The sequence below is a fragment of the Pongo abelii genome, chromosome 2 (assembly GCF_028885655.2).
Source record: "Pongo abelii isolate AG06213 chromosome 2, NHGRI_mPonAbe1-v2.0_pri, whole genome shotgun sequence".
Lineage (NCBI taxonomy): Eukaryota > Metazoa > Chordata > Mammalia > Primates > Hominidae > Pongo > Pongo abelii.
In genome coordinates, this window is record NC_085928.1 from 38,531,171 (window position 1) to 38,554,853 (window position 23,683).

The 23,683-nt window shown below is 40.6% G+C and overlaps 1 protein-coding gene and 1 long non-coding RNA gene across 12 annotated transcripts in view; one reads left to right on the plus strand and one right to left on the minus strand.

Annotated features, from left to right (window-relative positions):
* Window positions 1-23,683, plus strand: part of LOC134761109 (uncharacterized) — a 136,238-nt gene that overhangs the window by 12,403 nt on the left and 100,152 nt on the right. For both annotated transcript variants that reach the window (XR_010139342.1, XR_010139343.1), the window contains exon 2: window positions 4,856-4,972. This is a non-coding gene — a long non-coding RNA (uncharacterized LOC134761109). The remainder of the gene's footprint in view (window positions 1-4,855; window positions 4,973-23,683) is intronic.
* Window positions 6,391-23,683, minus strand: part of COL8A1 (collagen type VIII alpha 1 chain) — a 158,083-nt gene continuing 140,790 nt past the window's right edge. For 5 of the 10 annotated variants that reach the window (XM_009238644.4, XM_063722458.1, XM_063722459.1 and 2 more), the window contains 2 exons: window positions 14,605-14,935; window positions 6,391-11,338 (listed from right to left, as the gene is read on the minus strand). In XM_009238644.4, the coding sequence (XP_009236919.1) occupies window positions 9,432-11,338; window positions 14,605-14,932 (2,235 nt within the window). In that variant the 5' untranslated portion in view covers window positions 14,933-14,935 and the 3' untranslated portion in view covers window positions 6,391-9,431. Of the gene's footprint in view, window positions 11,342-14,604; window positions 14,936-23,683 lie in introns of all 10 variants that reach the window. The other 5 variants (XM_002813361.6, XM_024245328.3, XM_024245326.3 and 2 more) reach the window with 1 other exon arrangement.

The following is a 23,683-nucleotide window of genomic DNA, read 5'->3' on the forward strand; positions in this document are numbered from 1 at the left end:
AAACATAAATGTTTGAAAAATTTGCAACCCAGTCATGTGGTAGAAAAGAAAAGCCCATTTTCAGGGGAGCAATTCAGACTGGCTGCAGAAATTTGTATAACTAAAAGGAAGGCACATGGTGATAGCCATGACAATGGGGGAAATGCCTCAAAGGCATTTCAGAGATCTTTGTGGCAGCCCCTCCCATCACAGGCCTGGAGGCCTGGGAGGACAGAATGGTTTTGTGGGCCTCACTCAGAGCCCCACTACCCTGTGCAGGCTTGGGACACTGCTCCCTGCATCCCAGCCATTCTAGCTCCAGCCGTGGCTCAAAGGGGCCCAGGTACAGCTTGGGTCACTGCTTCAGAAGGTGTAAACCATAAGCCTTGGTGGTTTCCACATGCTGTTAAGCCTGTGGGTATGCAGAGTGCAAGAGTTGAGGCTTGGGAGCCTCCACCTGGATCTCAGAGGATGTATGGAAAAGCCTGGATGTCCAGACAGTAGCCTGCTGAAGGGGCAGAGCCCTCATGGAGAACCCCTACTAGGGCATTGCAGAGGGGAAACGTGGGACTGTAGCTCCCACACAGAGTCTCCACTGGAGCGTTGCCTAGTGGAGCTGTGAGAAGAGGGCCACCTTCCTCCAGACTCTGGAATGGTAGATACACTAACAGCTTGCACCTGTTGCCTGGAAGAGCCACAAGCACTCAACATCAGCCTTTGAGAGCAGCTCTGGGAGCTGAACCCTGCAAAGCTATAGGGGTGGAACTGCCCAAGATCTTGGGAGCCCACCCCTTGAATCCGTGTGCCCTGGATGTGAGATATGGAGTCAAAGGAGATTGTTTTAGATCTTTAAGATTTCAGGACTGCCCTACTGAGTTTCAGACTTGCATGGGGCCTCTAGCCCATTTGCTTTGGCCAATTTCTCCCTTTTGGAATGGGAGTATTTACCCAATGCCTATACCTCCATTGTATCTTGGAAGTAACTAACTTGTTTTTATTTTATAGGCGCATAGATGGAAGGGGCTAGCTTTGTCTCAGATGAGACTTTGGACTTTAGACTTTCGAGTTGGAATGTAGTTGGAGTTTAGACTTTCATTGGAATGAGTTAAGACTTTGGGGGACTGTTGGCAAGGCATGATTGGATTTTGCAATGTGAGAAGGACATGAGATTTTGGAGGGGCCAAGGGTGGAATGATAGGATTCGGATCTGTGTCCCCACCCAAATCTTATGTCAAAATGTAGCCCTAATGCGGGAGGTGGGGCATGGGAGGTGATTGGATCATGGAGGCGGTTTTTCATAAATGATTTAGCACTGTCCCCATGCAGTGGTTCTCATGATAGTGAGTGAGTTCTCATGAGATCTGGTTGTTTTAAAGTGTGTAGCACCTCCCCCCTTTCTCTCTTCCTCATGCTCCAGCCATGAGAAGATGCCTGCTCTGACTTTGCCTTCCACCATGAATAAAAGCTTCCTGAGGCCTCCTCAGAAGCAGATGCTGCCATGTTGCCTGTACAGCCTGTGGATCTGTGAGCCAATTAAACTTTTCTTTATAAATTACCCAGTCTCTAGCCAGGCGTGGTGGTGTGTGCCTGTAGTCCCAGCTACTTGGGAGGCTGAGGCAGGAGGATTTCTTGAGCCCAGGGGTTCGAGGCTGCAGTGAGTTACAATTGCACCACTGTACTTCAGCCAGGGCAACAGAGCAAGACCTTGTCTCAAAAATAAATAAATAAATAAATAAATAATAAATTACCCAGTCACAGGTATTTCTTTGTAGCAGTGAGAGAATGGACTAATACACCCTCCATACCATACCCTGCTACTTTACCTCCCTTTCCAACTACTGTAGAAGATACTCATTGTTATCATTTACTATCTCATATGTGCAAAAACTGAAGTTTAAAGAGGTTAAGTAATTGGCTCAAGGTATCACAGCTGGTAAACAGAGACGCTGAGATTTGTTCTCTTTTGGTTTTACCCTAGAACCCTCTCCTAACATTTTTTTTTATTTTGACTCTTGTTTGGCAGAATAAATAGCAAGGACAGCATCATCTTTGCTGAGGAAAGATGACTATTATTAGTTGTAGGCAAGTGGAGAGTCGTCAGTGTTCCATCAGCTTTTCCCCTGTGTCTCTCATCCCACGAATGAAGAGCAGATGTGAAAATTGCTGCCAGCCACTCACTTGTCAGATGAGAACTGACTTGGCTGTGCTCATTACAGAATTAATTTTTAGGTTGTGATGGTTTTAATAAGGCATGTGAAATATAGATGTCCTCAAGATTTATAAACTTTAATTTAGAAGTGTCTTTGATTCTAATACAAATCTATTTTTACTTACAGTAAGATAGCAAAGAAAAAAGTCTCTGGAAAGGTTCTGGATATGTCTAAGGAAAATTTGATTAGATGGTCCAGTGTTTCAGTAACACACACAAGAAGCTTCTGAATAACTTGTAAAAGTGAGATGATGTGCCCCACTTTGATTTAAATTCCATTACATGTATCCTCAGGAATTAGCAAAAAAATTTTTTTCATAATAAAACTCATTAGATGATTTTCACTCATAAAGAATAACTTGTTTGAGAATAAAATTTGTCTGGACACAAGTATTGGTTCTGTAAAATGAAAGGAAATATCCAAAATTCTGTGCAATTCTCCATTAAATATAATCCTAAGGCTACTTCAGAGATATTTTTGTTATTCAGGATATGGAATGAGCATGAACATTTGCATTTTACTGGTCACAAGAACCATTAAGGAGAGAAACTCCCGAAATATAGTAAGACATGACTGGTTTCAACTCTATGTTGGCTCTGTATGTTTGGAATTCCTTGTAATTCCATATGTATTTGGATGATGTTTACTTTTGCTGTATCTTTGATGAAATGATATGTTAAACTAACTTCCTGCAGTAAATAAAGGAGGAAATTGTAAAGCAATTTATTTTGTTCTGCAAATGGTGTTACTAATTACAGGTCAGTCTTTTTTCTCCCTCTTATTACAAGAGGCCATGAGGCCTCTCCCCATGCTCACAGTTCTACCCTTCATCTTCCTGCCAAAAACACATCTTTGGAGCACAGGCATCTTCCACTCTTACAGACTGAATCGTGTCCCCCAAAATGCATATGTTGAAGTCCTAATCTGCAGGACCTCAGGACCTCAGAATGTGACATATATGGAAATAGGGCGTTTAAGCAATTAAGTTAAGATGAGGTCACAAAGGTAAACCCTAATCCAATATGACTGGTGTCTTTATAAAAAGCAGAGATTAGGACACAGATAGAGGGAAGATCATGTGAAGACATAGATAAATCATGGCCATCTATGAGCCAAGGAGAGAGGCCTCAGAAGAAACCAACCCTGCTGACACCTTGATCTTGAACTTCTAGCCCCAGGACTGTCATAAAGTATGTTATTTAAGCCTACCCAGTCTGTGGCACTTCGTTAATGGTAGCCCTAGCAAACTAAAAAACCCACCATCAGGTCAGATTCAACAAGTCTATAAACAAACTGGTGTCTTCCCCTGTATCCTGCCTGGCATGGGTTCTACTAATGGCCTACCCATTTCTGTTGATGGCACCATCCCTGTTTTCCAAGTTTGTCAATGGGAGGAGACTGCCATTTGGGGTCAAGTTTCCTTCTTTTGGGGCCAAGCTTCCTTCTGTCTTATAAGGCCATCTAGTATTGTCCCCAAGTCCAATTCAGTCTTTCAGCTAGCTCTTCAGTTTTTCCGTTCTTCATCATCCCAGTTCTGAGGCCCTGAAACAGCTTCATTGTCATGCAGCTGTTAAACCCTGACGCCTGAACCTACCTGCTTCTACCTCCTCACTTGCAAGATCTGTTTAGGGTCCTTCACCATCACCCAACATTTCATTTCTGCATAAAAGATGGTCTGGTCTTATAATTGGCTTTACTACCAATTATAACCTGCCTTCTTCAGTGTCAGCTTCATAGCATCATCAAAATAATTTTTCCAAAATACCTATTTTTATGCCTTTTTCCCACTTAAGGACCTATAGTGTCTTATTGCGTATTAAAAATAGAAGTGTCTCTTCCCCGTATGTAAAGCACTGTGTCACTTGCCCTTCCTTTAGTTATTAAATTAATTTCCTTTACTAGTTCTTGGGTAGATGCTCTGATCTAGTCAGACCATTTCCCTGAGCTCAACTTCCTTTCCTCCTGCCAGTCAAGACACATAGACGTACACACCTCGTTTTCTCCTCTCGATTAGAGGAGAAGAAGCTGTTTATCTTGGGATACTTTCATGATCCCTCCATCCAAATTCTACACTTCTTTAAAAATCAGCTCTCCAAAAAACAATGTGAAATTTTTATCCCACAGTTAGCTTTTACATAATCTTGAATACCTGAGCTAGAAGAGAGTTTCCTGCCATTCGGTCTAACCTCACATCCAGTTTAGGACTCCCTGCCCCCACCTCTTACCCCACAGCATTCTTGAGAGATTCATTCTTTCCTCATCCTGGTATTAGACCACTATTCTGTGATGGGCTGTGGGTGAAAAAATGAAAGAACTAGCCTGCTCACAAGAAGCTTATACTATAATAGGAAAGACAAGTGGTTCAGTTACAAAGCAGACAAAATGAAGGGACAGAGGAATGTATGAGGCATGTTGGTGATGTGGGGGAGAAAATGACCCTGAAGGGTGAGGAGTTTACCCAGCAGACAAGTCAGAGAAGGTATACCCAGGAAGAGGGCAGCATGGAACTATCTTTCTCTTTCTGAATTTCTTTAGCACGTATGAATCCAGTCAACATCACACCACCCTGCTCTGTGCAGGCTCTGCTCTTGGAAATCAGTTTTCTGTTTAACAAACATCTTAATATCCTCCAAGCAGAAGATAATTTTTTTTTTTTTTTTTTACAGAGTCTTGGTCTGTCACTAAGCTGGAGTGCAGTGGATCAATCTCGGCTCACTGCAGCCTCTGTCTCCTGGGTTCAAGCGATTCTCCTGCCTCAGCCTCCTGAGTAACTGGGACTACAGGTGCGTGCCACCATGCCCAGCTAATTTTTGTATTTTTAGTAGAGATGGGGTTTCACCAGGTTGGCCAGGATGGTCTCGATCTCTTGACCTCGTGATCCGCCTGCCTCAGCCTCCCAAAGTGCTGGGATTACAGGTGTGAGCCACCACGCCTGGCCCAGAAGATAATTTTTTAAGGAGAAGAGATGTTTTCTCTCCTTTTGTATGCCTCACATTGCTTAGTAGTATCAGGCACCAAGTAGGGGCTACTTTATTTGTGTTCTGTTTTAATATAAAGGGGTACTATACACCCATTGTAAGATGCATTTTGATTTCCTTTATTTAGTAATGGTGATGATAGATTTGCCCTGCTGTTCAGCATTCCGAATTCTAACCATTTATTCTTCCCTGCCTCCATTTCCTCTATCTGTTCTTCCATTCATTTTTGTGACAACACTGTATGCCAGTAAGATGACTGTGAGGGAAGTGTATTTGGCTGTGAAATAAAACCAAACTAACTGGGCTGTATGGGAATGGAAGTTGTAGTCTTGCGTTTCCAGCCTGATGGTTTAAACAAGTAAGTTAACCAGCCATAGACTGGTGGTACATACTTGCTTATTGAATGATTTGAATAATCCTTTTATAATATTTTAGACATGGTAAGTTATGATCATTCTGGGATTGGTAAGTCATCACAAAATAATTCTTTCTTCTCAGGGTCTTACTAAGACCCTTAGGCTCTTCAGACAGGTCTGCTTCTTCCCTTTACCTCCACTCATGACTATCTCCCCTCAAAATATTTGGCTTTTTTGTGGCAGAGTGGAATAGAATGGAATATTTGAAGATCGGTCTCTTGTGGGAAAAGAGAAGTCCATGGCCGTTTTTTCTTTTGTGATGGAAGTGGCAGATGCAGCAGCTAATTATTCCCTAATATCAATTCTCTCTTCTCCCATACTACTAGAACCCCTGATTTTTAGCTGGGCATGTGGTTACATAGACTATTCAATTTCCCACACTTCCTTACAGCTTCTAGTGGTCATGTGACTAAATTTGGAGCCACGGGATGTGGGAGAGAGTGATTCAAGCAGCTGCTAGGTTGAGTCCTTTAAGACAAAAAGCATGTCCTGTCCTTCCTGCTTTGTTCATCCTCCCCAGGGATAGAATGTGACTGATGGTTAGGTATCCTGGACCATGGAGATGAGGGCAACACCCTTGACGTAGAAGAGCAATAAGATGGAAGGAGCCTGGGGCTGTGATTGGAACTACCATGTGAGTCCTAGACTGCTTATCCTAGGAGCTCTTATGTCCAGAGGAATAAATTGTTCTGTGTAAGCTATGCTTATTTTAGGTCTCTATTTCAGCAGCTAATTCATAACAGTAGGAATTTAAAAATACTTTTGAGGTTCATTGTCAACTGAATGATATGAACAAGATGAGAAACACACTTTTAAAGATATTTAATGATGTTTTTCAAATCAGTACAAAAATTTAAATACAAAAATGATTTGCTATTGACAAGTCTCAAATCTGTCATGGAAACTCAAACAAGTTACCAGTCTGTTCACCGTTCATTGTATTCTATAAAATATTTGATAACAGTCACCCACTACAGACATTCTTTTCCCCTGTGGGATGTCATACTGCATTAAAACTCTGTATTTACATAACAATAATATGGTCCATTTCACATGGAAGAATTCTGGTTAATTTTGAACTAAATAGGGATTATAGCACAATCCCTAGACTTTAGAACACGTGGTTGTTTCATCTGCTTTTACACTAATATGTTAACATGTGCAGCACTCAAAAGAGAAATACAGGCACATAGATAATTACTTAAAACTCTTTTTTAAATTAAATGGAGTATCATTTAGGTCTGAGATTAGCACCATTGTAGAATGCACAGTATTTGGCATAGATGTTGCTCCTCTTCTATCTAAAAGTTAGAAACCTATGTCTGATAATACACATACACACACATGCACACGCATACACACACACGCACATATATATATATATATATAGGCAATTGAGTAACAACCAATAAATAAGTTGGAAGATATTTTGAAAAGTGAAATTTGGTTTTAACTAAAAAGATAATTTCTCTCTTTCTTGGTGGGAATTAAAAGCCCATACATGTACAGATAAATACAATTTTACAAATCACCTGATCTGACTTGCTTTTAAACCATTTCAGTGTGGCTGTTTAGCAGAAGGAGCCCAGTGGATCCATGTTGTCCCCATAGTCATCAGCCCAAAAACAGTATCCTCAAGAACAACCCAAAGTATATTTGGCCACATAGATGCTGTCTGCTTTGAAAACAAAGGTTGTGAAGGACATCTTTTTGTTGGGAAAAGATTGTTGTATAATTAGTAGTGACAAGAACCCCTGTGGTAATGGACTAATTTCTCTTCTTAAAAATTGAGAAGAAATGGTGCTTGTATACTGTATAGGGAAATGAGATATTGGCCAAGAGAAGAATTTTTGTGATGGTAATAATGATTCAGATTTGACAAAGACACATTTCCATGTGTTTTCATACCGTATTTATTTGTGTATTTTTCCATCTATATCTATCTCCTTAACTCACGGTTTTATTTTTGACAAAAATATACAAGATTCCACCACCATAACCCCACATTATTGCTCCAAGTGACTAATAGAGTCAGCAGCAGGCTAATAGCAGGCTCGAAATGGGTCTTCGGTGTTTGGAGACCAGATTAGAATGCCCAAAGCAGTTAGTATGTGCCCAAGCAAAAACCTGGAAAAATATTTATTTCTCCTTTTCAGACTTGTATTGGCCTTTGATTTGTGCCGAGTATAGGATGACATTAAAAACATGGGCTCTTGTTGCCCTTTGACATTCTACATAGCCCTTCTACAGTCCACTTCTAAAGAAACAGTTCTTTTCTTATAATTTTACTAGCTACACCCAGAAGCAGCACATCTGTTTTTAAATTAGAAATTTCAGAATTATTTTTTTCAAATATTAATTTTTCTATGTAATTCTGAAACTCCCCCCTCACTAATTATGGCTTGGATTTTGAAAATTGACTTTGGCCGGGCACGGTGGCTCATGCCTGTAATCCCAGCACTTGGGAAGGCTGAGGCAGGTGCATCACTTGAGGCCAGGAGTTTGAGACCAGCCTGGCCAACATGGCAAAAACCCATCTTTACTAAATATACAAAAATTAGCCAGGCATGGTGGCGCAAGACTGTAGTCCCAGTACTCGGGAGGCTGAGACAGGACAATTGCTTGAACCCAGGAGGTGGAGGTTGCAGTAAGCCAAGATCGTGCTACTGCACTCCAACCTGGGTGACAGAGTAAGACTCCATCTCAAAAAAAAAAAAAATTGACTTTGGAACCTCAGATTATACATCAATTTGCATACATGCTAAACAGAGAAATGTCTTCAAAATTCAGTTACTAAAAATTACTGATATCTCCATGATTAGAACCACACTGTGGTTGTGTGTGTAGTCAGAGAAGGAGAATTTTTAATGCTACATAAGCATAACTGATAACTGCTATTACAAATAAATATTCCACAAATTTGGAAAGTTATTGGAGGAAGAGTTTTTTTCCTTGTAATTTCCAGGTGTTTATATTAGTTGGGCCATAGTGAAAATTGCATGGAGGAAAGAAAATATGAAAATAAGTCACAGAAAAAAAAACACAAATAGAAACTCTGGGGAACAAGTGAGTTAATTACTGCTCATGTCTCCCATCCGGTTCTCTAGCTCCTTGAGGGTTACTGTCTAATGCTCCACAAAAGTGCCTTACCCAGTGCTTGGTACAGAGAAGGCACTGAATAAATTCACAATGGCCGATTGGTTCACCCATTCTTTTAGAGACAACAGACACGCAATTATGACAAGGACTCCTGTTACTAAAAGACACAGCCTCTGATATGAGAGAGATATCCCTTTGACTAAAGCATTACCAGGGTCCCCAGGGCCCCCTCCCACTGGGGCGGTAACACTACAGGTCTCCCCACCATACATTCCATGTCAAGGTATCTACACAAATACAGAGGAAATTAAGCAAGTAAATACGGTATGTAATTGTTATCATTTATATTTCTTTAAGGCATATTTATAAATATTTTAAAGTAAACAATATGAGTGAGTGCCTTTCATTAGCTATGATCTTTCATACTGATATATTTTGACTGATCTGAATAAGCAGGTTATTGTGGAAGCATATAACATAAAACAGCTAATAGTATTCCAGTGGGTACAACCAAGTGTCAGTACTTGATACATAAATCTATCCCATCATTCGCAATTACAGGCTGCTGTGTGGAGTATTAAACATGCATCTTAGTTTTTATTTGTACACGATGGTCCAAATTTTCACTTACATATAACTTTCCAACTGTATAAATGTTTTGAAGCAATTATGTTTTTCATTTGGATTTTTTGGTGTGTCATTTTCTTCTATAAAATCTCTTTCTTTTCTTTGTTTTTTGTTTTTTGTTTTTACATGGGATACAATAAATATCCTGAAAAGGAGGAGTGGACATACTGCCCGGCATACAGTCCTGCAGCCTGTTCTGAGGGCATCTGGAGGAACACCCGGTCTCCGGGCCTGAGCAGCAGCACTGCACTCCCAGATGCCTGGTCCAGGAAGCCCTTTTTGTACTCGTCGTACGTGTACATCATGGGCTCGTTGTTCTTGAATAGAGCAACCCACACGTTGCCCCCCTTGCAGTGAACGTGGTATGCAAAGTAGTAGACGCCAGGGACCTCACAGGTGAAGATGCCCGTCTGTGGGTTATAGTTCTGTCTGCCGTTATAGAGCAGTTTGTCAAACTTCACTGGGGCCCCCACCGGTGGGAAAGGTGCGGTTAGCTCGGCAGTAAATGCAGGCATCTCGTAGGCTGGCCCTCCATTCTTGCCTTTCTTAGCCCCGTAGGCATGAGGGGGTTTCACGCCATCAATTCCCAGCCCCATATCTGGCAGATACTCTCCCTGGGGTGGTGGTGTAGGGGGCATCACAGCTGGGGGTCCTGGAGGTCCTGGAGGGCCTGGGGGTCCTGGAAGGCCAGGCTGGCCTTGAGGACCAAGGGCACCAGGCTTCCCTGGGGGGCCATGAAGTCCTGCCACTCCGGGTTTCCCTATACCAGGGAACCCAGGGGGCCCTGGGAGGCCCGGCTCCCCTTTGGGGCCTGGAATCCCAGGTGGTCCAATGGGGCCACTAGGGCCCCCAATCCCTGGGATACCTGGGGGGCCCTGTAAACCCTGATCCCCTGGGATTCCTGGCTCTCCCTTAGGTCCGAGAAGCCCTGGAACACCAGGGAGTCCTGGAACACCTTTTTGCCCAGCTTCCCCCTTGGGCCCTATGGGACCTGGCAAACCCCTCATGCCAGGAGGCCCTACTTCACCAAGGAAACCTGGCTTTCCTGGGAAGCCTTGAAGCCCTGGCTCACCCTTGGGACCTGGTGGCCCCTGTGGCCCTACAATCCCACCTTCTCCTTTGGGTCCAGGAAAACCAATAGCACCTGGAGGGCCCATAGGACCTGGGATTCCAGGCAGGCCAGGCTCTCCTGGAGGACCCCCTATTCCTGGGGCACCTATTGGTCCTTTCTCCCCTCTTGGTCCAAGAGCCCCAGGAACACCTCCCATGCCCCGGTCACCTTTGGGTCCTGGGAAGCCTGGTTTCCCAATCCCTGGAAGGCCTGGGGGTCCTGGTAGCCCTGGCAGTCCTTGCTCCCCTTTGCCACCTGGAAATCCTGGCTGGCCTGGGATCCCATCCTGGCCTGGCTTTCCAATTCCGGGTATCCCAGGAGGTCCTTGAACCCCTGGTACCCCAATAGGGCCTTGTGGCCCAGGTTCTCCCGGAGCCCCTGGCTTTCCCAGGGGGCCCTGGGGCCCAGGGAAGCCTGTCACTCCTGGTTTGCCCACTCCTGGCAGTCCAACAGGGCCGGGAGGGCCGTGCATCCCTGGAGGGCCCTTTACACCTGGAGCACCTGGCATCCCGAAGCCCTTGTCTCCTTTAGGACCCCGAAGGCCTTGAGGTCCTGGTAGTCCTTTGGGTCCTCGATCACCCTTTGGTCCTGGTTGCCCTGGTAACCCTGGCCCACCTGGCTTCCCAATGCCAGGAAGTCCATGAGGCCCTGGAGGTCCTTGTGGTCCTGGGATCCCCATAGGCCCGATTTCCCCTTTCTGTCCAATTTCTCCTTTTGCCCCAGGCATGCCCATGGCTCCTGGCTTCCCTGGCATTCCAGGCATACCTGGCTTTCCAACTCCTGGATATCCCTGTGGCCCTGGTTTTCCTTTAATTCCAGGTATCCCATGACCTGGCAAACCAGGGGGCCCAGGCGGTCCTCTTGGGCCAGGCTCTCCACGGGGACCTTGTTCCCCTCGTAAACTGGCTAATGGTATTTCTACTGGGAAGAGAAGAGAGAGAAGGGGTATGGGGGGAGAGAGAGAGATTGATTAGTAGATTGTCTCTCACATCAACGAAGTACTGACAACCATTTAGTTCTGACACATTTGCCTAATAGTTATCAAGAGGAAAGACTAGGAATAATATGCTCATCTTCTAGAACTTAAAAATCAGGCCGGGCATGGTGGCTCGTGCCTGTAATCCTACAACTTTGGGAGGCCCTGGCAGGTGCATCACCTGAAGTCAGGAGTTCAAGACCAGCTTGGCCAACACTGTGAAACCCCGTCTCTACTAAAAATACAAAAATTAGCTGGGTTTGGTGGCATGTGCCTGTAGTCCCAGCTACTTGGGAGGCTGAGGCAGGAGAATCACTTGAACCCGGGAGGCAGAGGTTGCAGTGAGCCGAGATCATACCACTGCACTCCAGCCTGGGTGAAAGAGCGAAACTCCGTCTCTAAAAAGAAAAAAATAAATGAATAAGAAAGTAAAATCAAGCTGACAATTTTTTTTATGTATTTGAGGTATTTTTTGATTACTAATATGTGAAGCTGCTTGTATCAGCATTGGTTAAGTAATTAAGAAGCTAAAAAGTAATGAAGAAGAAACATTTTTCCAAGTGTAAAACTTGGAGATATTATGGTGTGTTTATTATAGTGAATTTGGAAGATTCAAAAATGTATAAAGAAGAATCAAATTTGCCTATAAGCCCACTACTCAGAGATAACCACTTAACATGTATATATATTTTCATCTCATTTGTTCTGGGTACGTGTGTGTGTGTGTGTGTGTGTATGTGTGTGTGTGTATGTGTGTATGTGTATGTTTGTGTATTTTAAACAATATTGGAGTCGTTATCCAAATTATAGTTGTATTTTATTTATGGGGTACAAAGCGATACTATGATTCATGAGTACAATGTGGAATAATTAAATCAAGCTAAATATATCTATCATTTCAAATACTTAATTTTATCTCGTGAGAAATTTGAAATTTACTCTTTCAGTGATTTTGAAGTGTGTAATACATTATTATTAACTGTACTCACTATGCTATGCAATAGCTATCCAAAAAACAACTTATTTCTCCTGCCTAACTGAGGCTTTAAACCTTTCATCATCATCTCTCCATTCTCTCCCTCCTACCCCACTTCAAGGCCTCTGGTAACCACCATTCTCCTCTGGGTTTCTATGAGTTCAATTATTTTAGATTCCACATTTAAGAGAGAATATGCAGGATTTTTCTTCCTGTGCCTGGCAAAGTTTTTAAATATAACAATTTATGGCCAAGATATTTCCTCTTATGCTTAAATACAGTATGATGTGGAATATAAAAGGAAAGAATAGAGTTATTTTTTGTGTGGTTCGATAACATCTTTCCACATCTCTCCTTTAGAATGAGTAGATTTGCTTAATTTCTTGAATGTGCTGTGGGATTTCCTAAGCCTCAAATATTAGTTCATTAATTTAACAAATAATTTCTCATATGCAAATCTGGCTTTTAAGTAGGAGAGATGAATAAGATATTTTAGGATGATAAATAGTATGGATGAAGTCGAGAGCTTGATTTAGGAACAAGAAGCTCTGCTTATCTTTCTGGTCTTGGTGTGAGACTGTGACTGGGTCCCTTAAGCCATCAGCATCTCTGCTTGCCTATCTATACAGCAAGAATAAGAATAATACAGCTACAGTACAAGATTAGAGAACAGATGTGAAAGGTGTCACCGTTTCTCAAATTGTTATTGAAATACACAGCACATGCTGTTATAATAAACATGCTGTGCTGTGTATTTCAGATGAACACAACTCTGGATCTCCCATGCTGCTGGGACTAATGGATAACATGGAGAAATGAAATGTATGATCCCAATATCTTCTTGGCATAATACTTATATCACTAGTAGCACCTTAATCCTGACCATTGTACTTTTCACTGAGCTACTGTCAGAGAATAAAATACAAACAGAGAACTCATAATATTTTAAGATATGAGTACCCATCAGAGTAAGTACAAGAAGTGCCAAAGGCCAGGCAAGCCATTAAATAAAGGAAGGAAAAGAAATGTCTGAGATAATCTTCTAGGTATAATACTAGCTCCTAAAGAGAAGAAAGTCAGGAATACTTTATATGAATAGATATGATTATAGTACTATTCAGGCATGCTATTTCTAACCAGTGAATTGTGTAGTTACTGTATTGAGTTATTTGGGGAAGAGTAGGAGAGATGAATCAGGAATCCCTGGTGTCTAGCACAGTGCCTGGAACACACTCTGTTATTACTGAGGATTTGTTCAATGAGCAGTTGTAGCAACTCCAATTTCCTATGGTGCTTTAGCATTTACTCAGCACTTTACTTACCATGTATGTCACTGATTCTCTCAACAATCTTATTTTATAAATGAAGAAAAATAGGCTCAGAAAGGTCAAATGACTAGGTCTCTCTCATTTCTGGCATCCAGGCATCTAGGCCTCTAAGTTCCAAAGCCAGTAGTTCTCCAGAGGTGGAGCTTCCTGCCATTGTAGGAACTAATGGGACTGGCTCCACTTCCTCAAAGGTAATTGCTTCTCTGATGCAGCAAGTGCTAGGTTTCTGAGAACTCCAGACAAACCAAATGAATTTATCGTCAAGTGTCTGTCACACTGAGGGGCATTTTGTAGGTGCTAAATAAATATGCCAAGAAAGCAACAGGAGAGATTTTTCAGGTGTCATCCCTAGATGCAGTCTATACTCTTAGTTTCCTTCTGTTGATCTATTGATTGACATATGTAATTAGAGTAGTATTAAGAACACTTGCACCTGTCTAATACTTAGTTCGCAAAATGCTTTCCTGTGACTTTTCTTTTAACACAGCAGGTCCTTACAACATTGTTCTCTTAGTTCAGAAGACTGACTTGTCACCTTTCTTTTTTTTTGCTGCTTTAGCTCCCAGCATCTGGCCCAGAGCCTGACACAGATAGGTGCTCACTATAGATAGTTGCTGAATGTTTGAATACATAAACAATAAGAGGATAGACTATTTGTGATTTAATATATTTTATTTCATCTGATGCTAGTTAAAATAATAAAGCAAAACATAAATGGTAATCTTATCTGTGTCTTTAGGGCTTGAACTTTTCAAGAATATGGTTAGAACACAGTAGGCATTTTAAAAATGCCAATAACAAATTCTAAAACTAAAGTTTCTAAAATTTATCTTCTCCCTCTGATCCCATAATTTAGAGATTTGGAAAGCTGTTGTTTTATAACAGCCTGGGAGTATGATGTTACCTTTGCCTTTCTTGGGTACTGCTTCCTTGCCCATTCTTGGCGCCGGTTGAATTTCCTTCATATATTGGGGTAGGTGTGGATACTCTTTGCCATACTGCAAGTGGGGCATCTCCTTGCCCATGGCAAGGCCATCTTTGGCCAAAGGCATGTGAGGTACTTGCTGACCCAGGGGCTGGTATTGTGGAATTTGTGGTGGCATCTGAGGAGGAATTTGAGGTGGCAGCGGCTTGATCCCATAGTAGGCACCAGCCTGAATGAGCCTGATGGAACTCAGGGAAATGGTAAGCAGCACTCCCAGCAGCTGCAGAGGGCCAGGCAGCACAGCCATCACCTGTGGGAGGAACCAATGCACCAACTTGGTGAAACTCTGCAAGGCCAAGTGACTTGAGTTTATTTAGAGATAGAATGGGGAAAAAAAGGGAAACAGTCTTTAACATCAGAACTTCATGATAGAAGGCAAATGAAAAGGAAAATGCTACCTTTCTATAGAAAACAAACAAATAAACAAAAAATAGAGAAGAGTGAAATCTGTCAAATAAAGGCAATTGATAGGAACATAGACCGTGGGAGAGACTACTGGTTGTCCCCCATATCGATTCTGCCTTTCTTGCCCTGTTTTCCTGTCTTCACCTGGGAATAGAGCAGCCCAGAATGAAGACATCTCAGCCTGTCAGGGCCATTTCAGCCATTCTGGCCAATTGTGTATGGTTGTCATGGGTGTACCTTCCAGGAAGAATCCTAAAAAGGAGCGGATATGTCTTCCCCTTCCTCCTTCTTTCTGGCTGGATTGCTGATATGTTACTGAAAACAGACCACACATCTTGAACCATGAGGCGAATGCAGTGCACAGAGAATGATAAAATGAGCTAGAATAAACCTCAGCCCTGGTTGAATACAAGATGCCATACCAATCCTTAAATCTGGACTTTGTTTACCCAAGAGAGAAGTGAAGTTCTATCTTCTTTAAGCTGCTGTTAGTTTGGGCAGTCTACATTTGCATGAAACCTAATCCTAACAGAATATATTCTGATAAAGGAGGCAAAACTGGTGACAAGTTAGGCTGTGTTAATAAGTGCCAAAATTATATTCTAAATGGAAACAGTTAATAATTTGTAGGCTTTATGCTACAGTAGAGATTTTTCATCTGCCAGATGAGGGCTGCTTTGATGTAGTCACAAATAAATGTAAATGTAAAGAGCAAACAGGAACAAAGACTTCAGAAGTCTTCTGAGTTGAAGAGAAAATGCTTCTTCATGTGACAATATGAAATATTTTAAAAATCACTATCATAATTACGCACCTTTACTTCTTGTATTAAAATACTGTGAATTCATTAGTTTAGAAATTGGTTAATTGGACCATTAAAGTCTGTCTTTGTCCTTTTGTGAAAGAAAGTCTATCTTTGTCCTTTTGTTTACGAAGCAAAAGAGTTGTATGAATAAGAGGGAGATGTTTAACTATTGATAAGAATATGCTGCTTCTAAGCCCATTAATAGAACTCTTTACAAATTGGCAGTAAACAGAACTAATATAAATGGGGCTTATCTGTTTATAAAAACCAGCTTGAAAAGACCTCTGTTTGGAAACGCCCTAGGCTTAAAACCAGACAGCCCAGAGAAGTGCATTGTTGGCAAATGCACACTAGAGGGCAAGTGTGATACACACTTAGGTCTGTTCAATATTCTGCCTGCCCACTCCCTGCCCTCTGTAGTACTAATGCTGGGCATACACCCACTCCATGCTCACACTTTATTAACGGACTTAATGAAAATTTGAATCTTAAGGGACATGTCATCATAATGCTGGAGAGAGAGAGAGAGAAGTGGCAAATTTCTCACAATTTTTAATGTAAGTATCTTCTGGAAAACTTTGAAAAAACTTCTGTCTATAAATAATTCAATTTCCATTCTCTTGAGAGTTGTTTTCTTTGCTTTTGCCTTACTTAATTCTGGATCATAGTTTTCTACTTCTTAGAAAATGTGCGTTGATTTTGCAATATCCTATTCAAGGGTAATGCCAAGAGTATATACAGGCTACAAAAGGATTGGCTAATAAAAAGCACCTAAGAAAATATTTAAAATGAATCCCTATCACAAAATTCAAGCTTTACAATTTTTCTAAATATACTAACTAATCATTTTTCCCCTGAAAAAATGAAGAAACAGTTGCTAGGCCCATTTTGGATTACTAAGATGAATATAATATGGCTGGTGGGCCTTACCATCAAGGAGTTTGTACTCTTAGTAGGGGTGACAGATGTGTAAACTGTTATTGAGTAGCAAAGGATATCTAGCAAAAAGTAAATTTTCCTCCTACTTCTGTTCTCCAGTGTCTAAAATCCCTTATGTTTGAAGCAACAATTTTTCCTCATATTTTTCAGATAGTCTGTGGATATGCACATATCATATACATCCTTTTCAAACATAAATTGCAGTATAGTATACACACTTCTATTTTTTGCTTTTTTCACTCAAAGATCAGTACTTATTTCTTGTTTAGTATGTGTATCTAAACAAATTTCTTTAAGTTCTTCATTTATTAAAATAAGACTTGGATATTCCCTTAAGTCTTTTCTAGCTCTAACATTCAATGTCTGTAAGACAGTTACTAGAGATCTGAAAGTGTTAATCCATACCAGAAATGTGTAGTAATATCTGGTAATTTATAAGCTGGTACTTAATTCTACTTTTGGGGATGAATGAATTTAATTATTGAACCCCAGACTTGTGGTGAAGCCTTTAATAATAAGCTAGCATGTTTGGCCCTTCAGCCTTCCATCAATTCAGTGGATGTGTTGGATTATACTTCATAATCTTGAAACCAGGACAATCTAATGAAATACTGGAAAACTGGAAGGAGATGAAATGCCTGGAAGAATACCAGTTGAATTATTTCCTCTCATAGGCTCGGTGTTTCTGTCCTGTAAACCAGCTCTTTAGGTCTGCCTTCTGCCATTTCTCTGGCTCTTTATCTAAATAAACTTTGTTCAGTTTTAACTTGAATATTTATGTAAGGGCCCTGGTTAGAATTTACCACTTTACTTATTCCTACTAATTTTTCTCCTGTCCCTGAGGATATTTTTGGTGGTCAAAGTGGTGTGGTGGTTCTTCCAAATCACTCAAAAGAACATCAAATTTGGGTAACTTTATACAAACACCTGGCGATAAAGAAGGAGCCTTGGAATTTTTGCTGGGAAGAAATTGTGATAGTGGGTTTTCATGCCTCTCTTTCTGAGAATGTGGAGCACAATAATATTGATAATATTGTGAGTTCTCCTTAATATTTTCTTTGATTTCTATTTGACAGCTGGTGTGTGTGTGTGTGTGTGTGTGTGTTTGTATTCTTGAATATAAGCATATCTAATGTGTGTGAACATTGAATCTTTGCCAGCCAGGCTGGCTTAGTGATGGGTGTCATGTCATATGACAAAAGCACTGTCAAAGAAGTCAAAAGACTTGTATTTAAGTTTTGGCTCTGCCATTCTTCATGCCTATGACCTTGGACAAGTCCTTTATCTTCACTAAGCCTCAGTTTTCTTACCTGTAAAATAGCAATTATAATCTCTGCCTATCCCTCAGAGCTGTTCAGGGGTACAAATGATAATATGAATTCTTCATAAGCCAAAAAGGACTATTCAGATTTAAGTTATTATTAATGGAGTGTGACCAGAAAGACAAATCAAAACCAACTAAAATGTCAAAGATTTTCAAAGAAGGATACTAGCAAAGTAAATGTGAGGTTAACTGCAATAATGATAACCTAACATGAATAAAACAGTAATCGCCATTAATATGCACTTGTTAAAAATGATTTAGAAAAAGAACAGCTGAACCAAGGCAGTCATTCATTCACGTGTCAAGAATAACAAATCCTAGATATGTTGAACAGCCCTAAATGGCTTCCTATATTTGGGCAGGGCTGCAGAGAGTTTCAGATTCCTCATATGACCTGTAATGTATATAACAGAATAATGTGATATATATATTAAAAGAATAATGTGATAGATATTTTAAATGCTTGTCAGCATTCTATTTGTACGTTTATCCTCATTGGCTTACTATACAGAAGAATGTTTAAATATTTAATCTGTTGGTCCTTGCCTTGAATCCAACTTTCCCTTTCACATAGGCTAACACAGCATGTCTTTGTGTATGTATGTGTGTCTCTGTTGTGTGTGGTGTGTATAAGCCTCTCTAATCAGCTCCTGGGCTGGTCCTCTGTGCCTCCTACTTGTACAAGATTTGTAGTCTCTCAAGAGCCTCAGATTTGCCACCCTAAAGCAAGGGAAAATCAGGCAGAATCCTCTTCCAGTGTTCGCCAGAATTGCCTTCCTGGTTTTTCCATGCCTCTCAAAGAAAATTCTCTTGATTGCTTTTCTCAGGGCAATTCATTCATTAGATATACCTATTGAACACCTACAAATTGTTAGGAAATGTTCTGAGTATTGGAGATACAGTGGTGAATTAGAGTGGAGGTCTTATCTTATTGAACTCACAGTCTAGTGTGGAGAGATAGGTGATAACTGTTAAAAATAAATTTTATAATTTGAGATTTGAGTGCTGTGAAAAAGCAGTGCAGGTGTCTTAGTCATTAGGGCTGCTATAGCAAAAATACTATAGGTTGAGTGGTTTATAAAGAACAGCAATTTCTCAGTGTTCATGAGGCTGGGAAGTTCAAGATCAAGGTGCCAGCAGATTGGGTGTCTAGTGAAGACCCACTTTCTGGTTCATAGATGACAACATTTTGCTGTATCCTTACATGATAAAAGGGGCAAGGGAGCTCTCTGGAGTCTCTTTTATAAGAGCACTAATTCTATTCATGAGGACTTTGGACTCATGATCTAATCATCTCCCATAGGCCCCACCTCCTAATATCATCACTTTCGGAGGGGGGGAGGTCATATTTTAACATATGAATTTGGGACATAAACATTCAGTGTATAGCAGCAGGGTAAAGGGTTCAATAATGATGGAGTGGAAGAGCTCTGATGTTTTGGAAAGAACGGTAGGGAACGACATCTGAGGAAGTAAATTTTGGATAGAGATGTGAAGGTTGAGAGATTTATCTCTCTCAAGACAATGTATGGGGAAAAAAGGAAAGAGTCCTATTTACTACAATGTTAGTTGAAGGTACCTTTCACTAATATAGACTCATTTCAAAAGTATGTTCTTCATCCATGCCTGACCTCATTTTGAATTCTTTATTTACCATATTCTTTTTTCCTGGAAGATAATTATTTTCCTTTTATTTCTCTGCAGATTTCAGTCCTACCATATAGTTTTCTCTCGTTGTCATAACAAAGTATCTCAGACTGGGTGGCTCAATAGAAATTAATTTTCTCACAGTTCTAGAGACATTGAAGTTCAAGATCAAGATATTGGCAGAGTTGGATTCTGCTGGAGCCTCTCGCCTTGGCTTGTAGGTGGCAGTCACCTCCCTGCGTCTTCACACAGTCTTTCCTCCATGTGTCTGTGTCCTAATTGCCTCTTCTTATTTACCAGCCACACTGGTCACCCTAGTGACCTAATTTTAACTTAATTTCCTCTTTAAAGGCCCTATTTTCAAATACGCTTAAATTCTGAGGTACTTGAGGTTCAACATATGCATTCTAGGGGATGCAACTCAGCCCATAACATCTTCTTTCCTCCAGACCAACTCGATTCCTGCCTCCTCTGTGAAGCCTTCCCCACCTTCTCCATCATTGTTATTCTCCTAAAGTTTAATACAAAGTCAGATGTAATTGTAACCAAGCTTATGTTTTTTTCTTGTTGTTTTTTGTACATTAGACTAAACATGATTGTAAGCTTTCTGGGGACAAGAATAATTTGACTTCTCAATATTTACTGATGGATCCTCATCATCAAAAGTCTTAGTGTGTTGATAGGGGCTTTCAAAAATACCTAATTCAGCTTCACTCCCCATTGAAAATTCTACCTACAGAGGTTGTTGATAGAAAGCCCTCATATTTTTGACTTGGATATTAATAATGATGGGAACATTTAAAAAGCAGCTCATTATTTTGTACAATTTTGTTGCTTTTTTAATTATCTAAGCCACTTTTAGAGAGACTTACCTTTCTTGATTCATATATGGAGGTGCACATGTAGCTTACTATTAGTGGCGGAGGAAGGCAGGGCATGTTGAGAAAATGAATCCCAAAACTTGGTCATAACATAAAAGATGGGCACATGACCTTTTATTGTTGTGCTAAGATCATTTTAAATAAGCCCATCTTAGGGTCTTCTGATCAAGGATATGTACATTTGTTGCAAAATTGATTAGTATTAAGAGATATTAACGACTCTAACTATATTGATCTATGACCCTCAGGTAAGTAACTCAGCATTATCTCAACATTGTTTTTTATTTACTGGAAAAAAGTCCCAGATACTATGTAGTCATGAGGTGCATAATGATGCTTCAGTCAGCAGAGGACCATATTTATACTAGTGGTCCCATGAGAATATAATGGAGCTGAAAAATTCCTGTCGCCTAGTGAGGTCTTAGCCATCGCAATGTCTGTGGTGCAATGCATTATCTTTTCTATGTTTAGATATATTTAGATACACAAATACTTACCATTGTGTTACAGTTGCCTACAGTATTCAGTACAGTAACATGTTGTATAAGTTTGTAGCCTAGGATTAATAGGCTATGCCACGGAGCCTAGGTGTGTAGCAAGTGGTACCATCTAGGTTTGTGTAAGTACACTCCATGATGGTTGTACAATGACAAAATCAGTTAATGGTGCATCTCTCAGAACATATTCTCGTTGTTAAATGACACATAACTGTACTTCAAATACATTATATCATTAATCCCATATCCATTTCTTAGGTCTTTTTTGACATTACAGTTTCTAATTGATAATATCCCCATCCTATATTTATATGATTGATTATTTTACTGAAATTCAAGACTGTATACAGTTATTCCTGTTACATTCCTAGTCAAAAATTGAAAATTGTTATTTAATTACGTGTAGGAGCTGCCATCCAATATATTAGCTGACAAAGTTCCAGCTTTGTTTTACAAGGTACAGATCCGTCTAACTGTACAGTCAGTTTTCTCCATCTTGTCTTCCAAATATCAAGGCCCTCCTTTTGCATGAAATAAGGAATTCTTCTGTTACATAAGACAAGCTTTTAGATGGGCTTTCTTAGTCTTTGGTTTTCTGACTAGGAATACAAGCTTAAAGTATTTATTAAGTCACAAAGCCACTGGCAAGGTAAATATGCTGAGATGGAGCCTGATACAGTTTGGCTCTGTGGCCCCACCCAAATCTCATCTCAAATTGTAATCCCCATATGTCAAGGGAGGGACCTAGTGGGAGGTGACTGGATCATGGGAGTGGATTACCCTGTGCTATTCTCATGATAGTGAGTTCTCATGAGATCTGATGGTTTAAAAGTGTTTGGCAGTTCCCCCCAACCCCGCACCTTGGGCGCACGTGCTCTCTCTCTCCTGCTACTTTGTGAAGAAAGTTCTTGCTTCTCCTTCTCCTTCCATCATGATTATAAGTTTCTTGAGGCCTCCCCAGCTATGTGGAACTGTGAGTCAATTAAACCTCCTTTCTTTATAAATTACCCAGTCTTAGGTAGTTCTTTATAGCAGTGTGAAAATGGACTAATAGCCCAAATAAATAAGCCTGTCAAATTCTGGTCAATCAATCACATGGAGGCAGTGGGCAAGACCATCCAATAAACATTTACTGGTTTTGGTCAATCTGCTCATTTACATCTACCAGGATGGCTATAAATGTAAAACAGCCTAAATTATATGCTTCACTAACAAATTCTGAATTCTGTAATTAAGAGCAGCCAATAACCCCCATGTACTAGCTATAGGCAGATAATGACCTCATGGGACCAACAAAACTTGAGAAGTCAATTAGGTTGTGCCCCCAGCTCTAGAAATGAGCCATGCACATAATGCCTCTGAAATGAATGGCCAACCACCACATTCCAAACGTTCTCCAGAGGAGATTTTACAACATTCCCTAGTAACCAATTGTAGGATTTCACATTAGATTTCCTAATATCTAATCTGAATCTCTTCTGCCGAACTGTAAGCTCACTGCCTTTTTTCCACTCTCAAAGGAGTTGGGAAACATCTGGAGAATATTTTTCTTAAAATAATAGCTCACATATTTGAAGTTTGCAATTAATTTTTTTTGTTTTTCTAACTGGAATAGTGTCAGCTGCTAAACAGTTTATAAAACACTTGGGAAAACCCCTAAAAAAGAAATTCTAAAGTAGAATATATATTTTTTCTTTCCTTAATATGAAAGCATCATTGCTTTCAGAGCAGAAAATACCTAAGTTTTAGTTCAGACCCAGGTAAGTCACCTATCCTGACTGGGCATTAGTTCCCTCATTTGCAGAATGAGAACATTAGCTATATGACTTTGAGGTCCCTTCTACTTCTAAAGTTTTTTTGTAATTGTGAATGTGAAGAACATATCCACACTTACAAATAAATAACGTCAGGGGCCGGGTGCGGTGGCTCACGCTGGTAATCCTAGCACTTTGAGAGGCCGAGGCGGGGGGATCACCTGAGGTCAGGTGTTCGAGACCAGCCAGGCCAACATGGCAAAACCCCGTCTCTACTAAAAATACAAAAATTAGCCGGGCATGGTGGCACATGCCTGTAATCGCAGCTACTTGGGAGGCTGAGGCAGGAGAATTGCTTGAACCCAGGAGGCAGAGGTTGCAGTGAGCTGAGATGATGCCACTGCACTCCATCCTGGGCAAAAGAGTGAGACTCCATCTCAAACATAAATAAATAAATAAATGATAATAATAATTTTAGGAACTTAGGTACTCAAGCCTTTGTATGTCAGAAAGTTAGATCAATCTCATACTTGCAGTTACTTTTCAATATTGCACTCTCCCTTCTTACAGTTGGCGATGGAATAATGATGGAGAGTTTGTACACCCCCTACCCCCCGTAAATATTCCTCTGGTCAAATAAGCTATACTTGTCCAGAAACCAAAGGAAGAAATAAGAAACGTGATTTAGGGACAATAATAATAATAATAATACATGGCTTTTTTTTTCTTACCACATTCAACGGTTG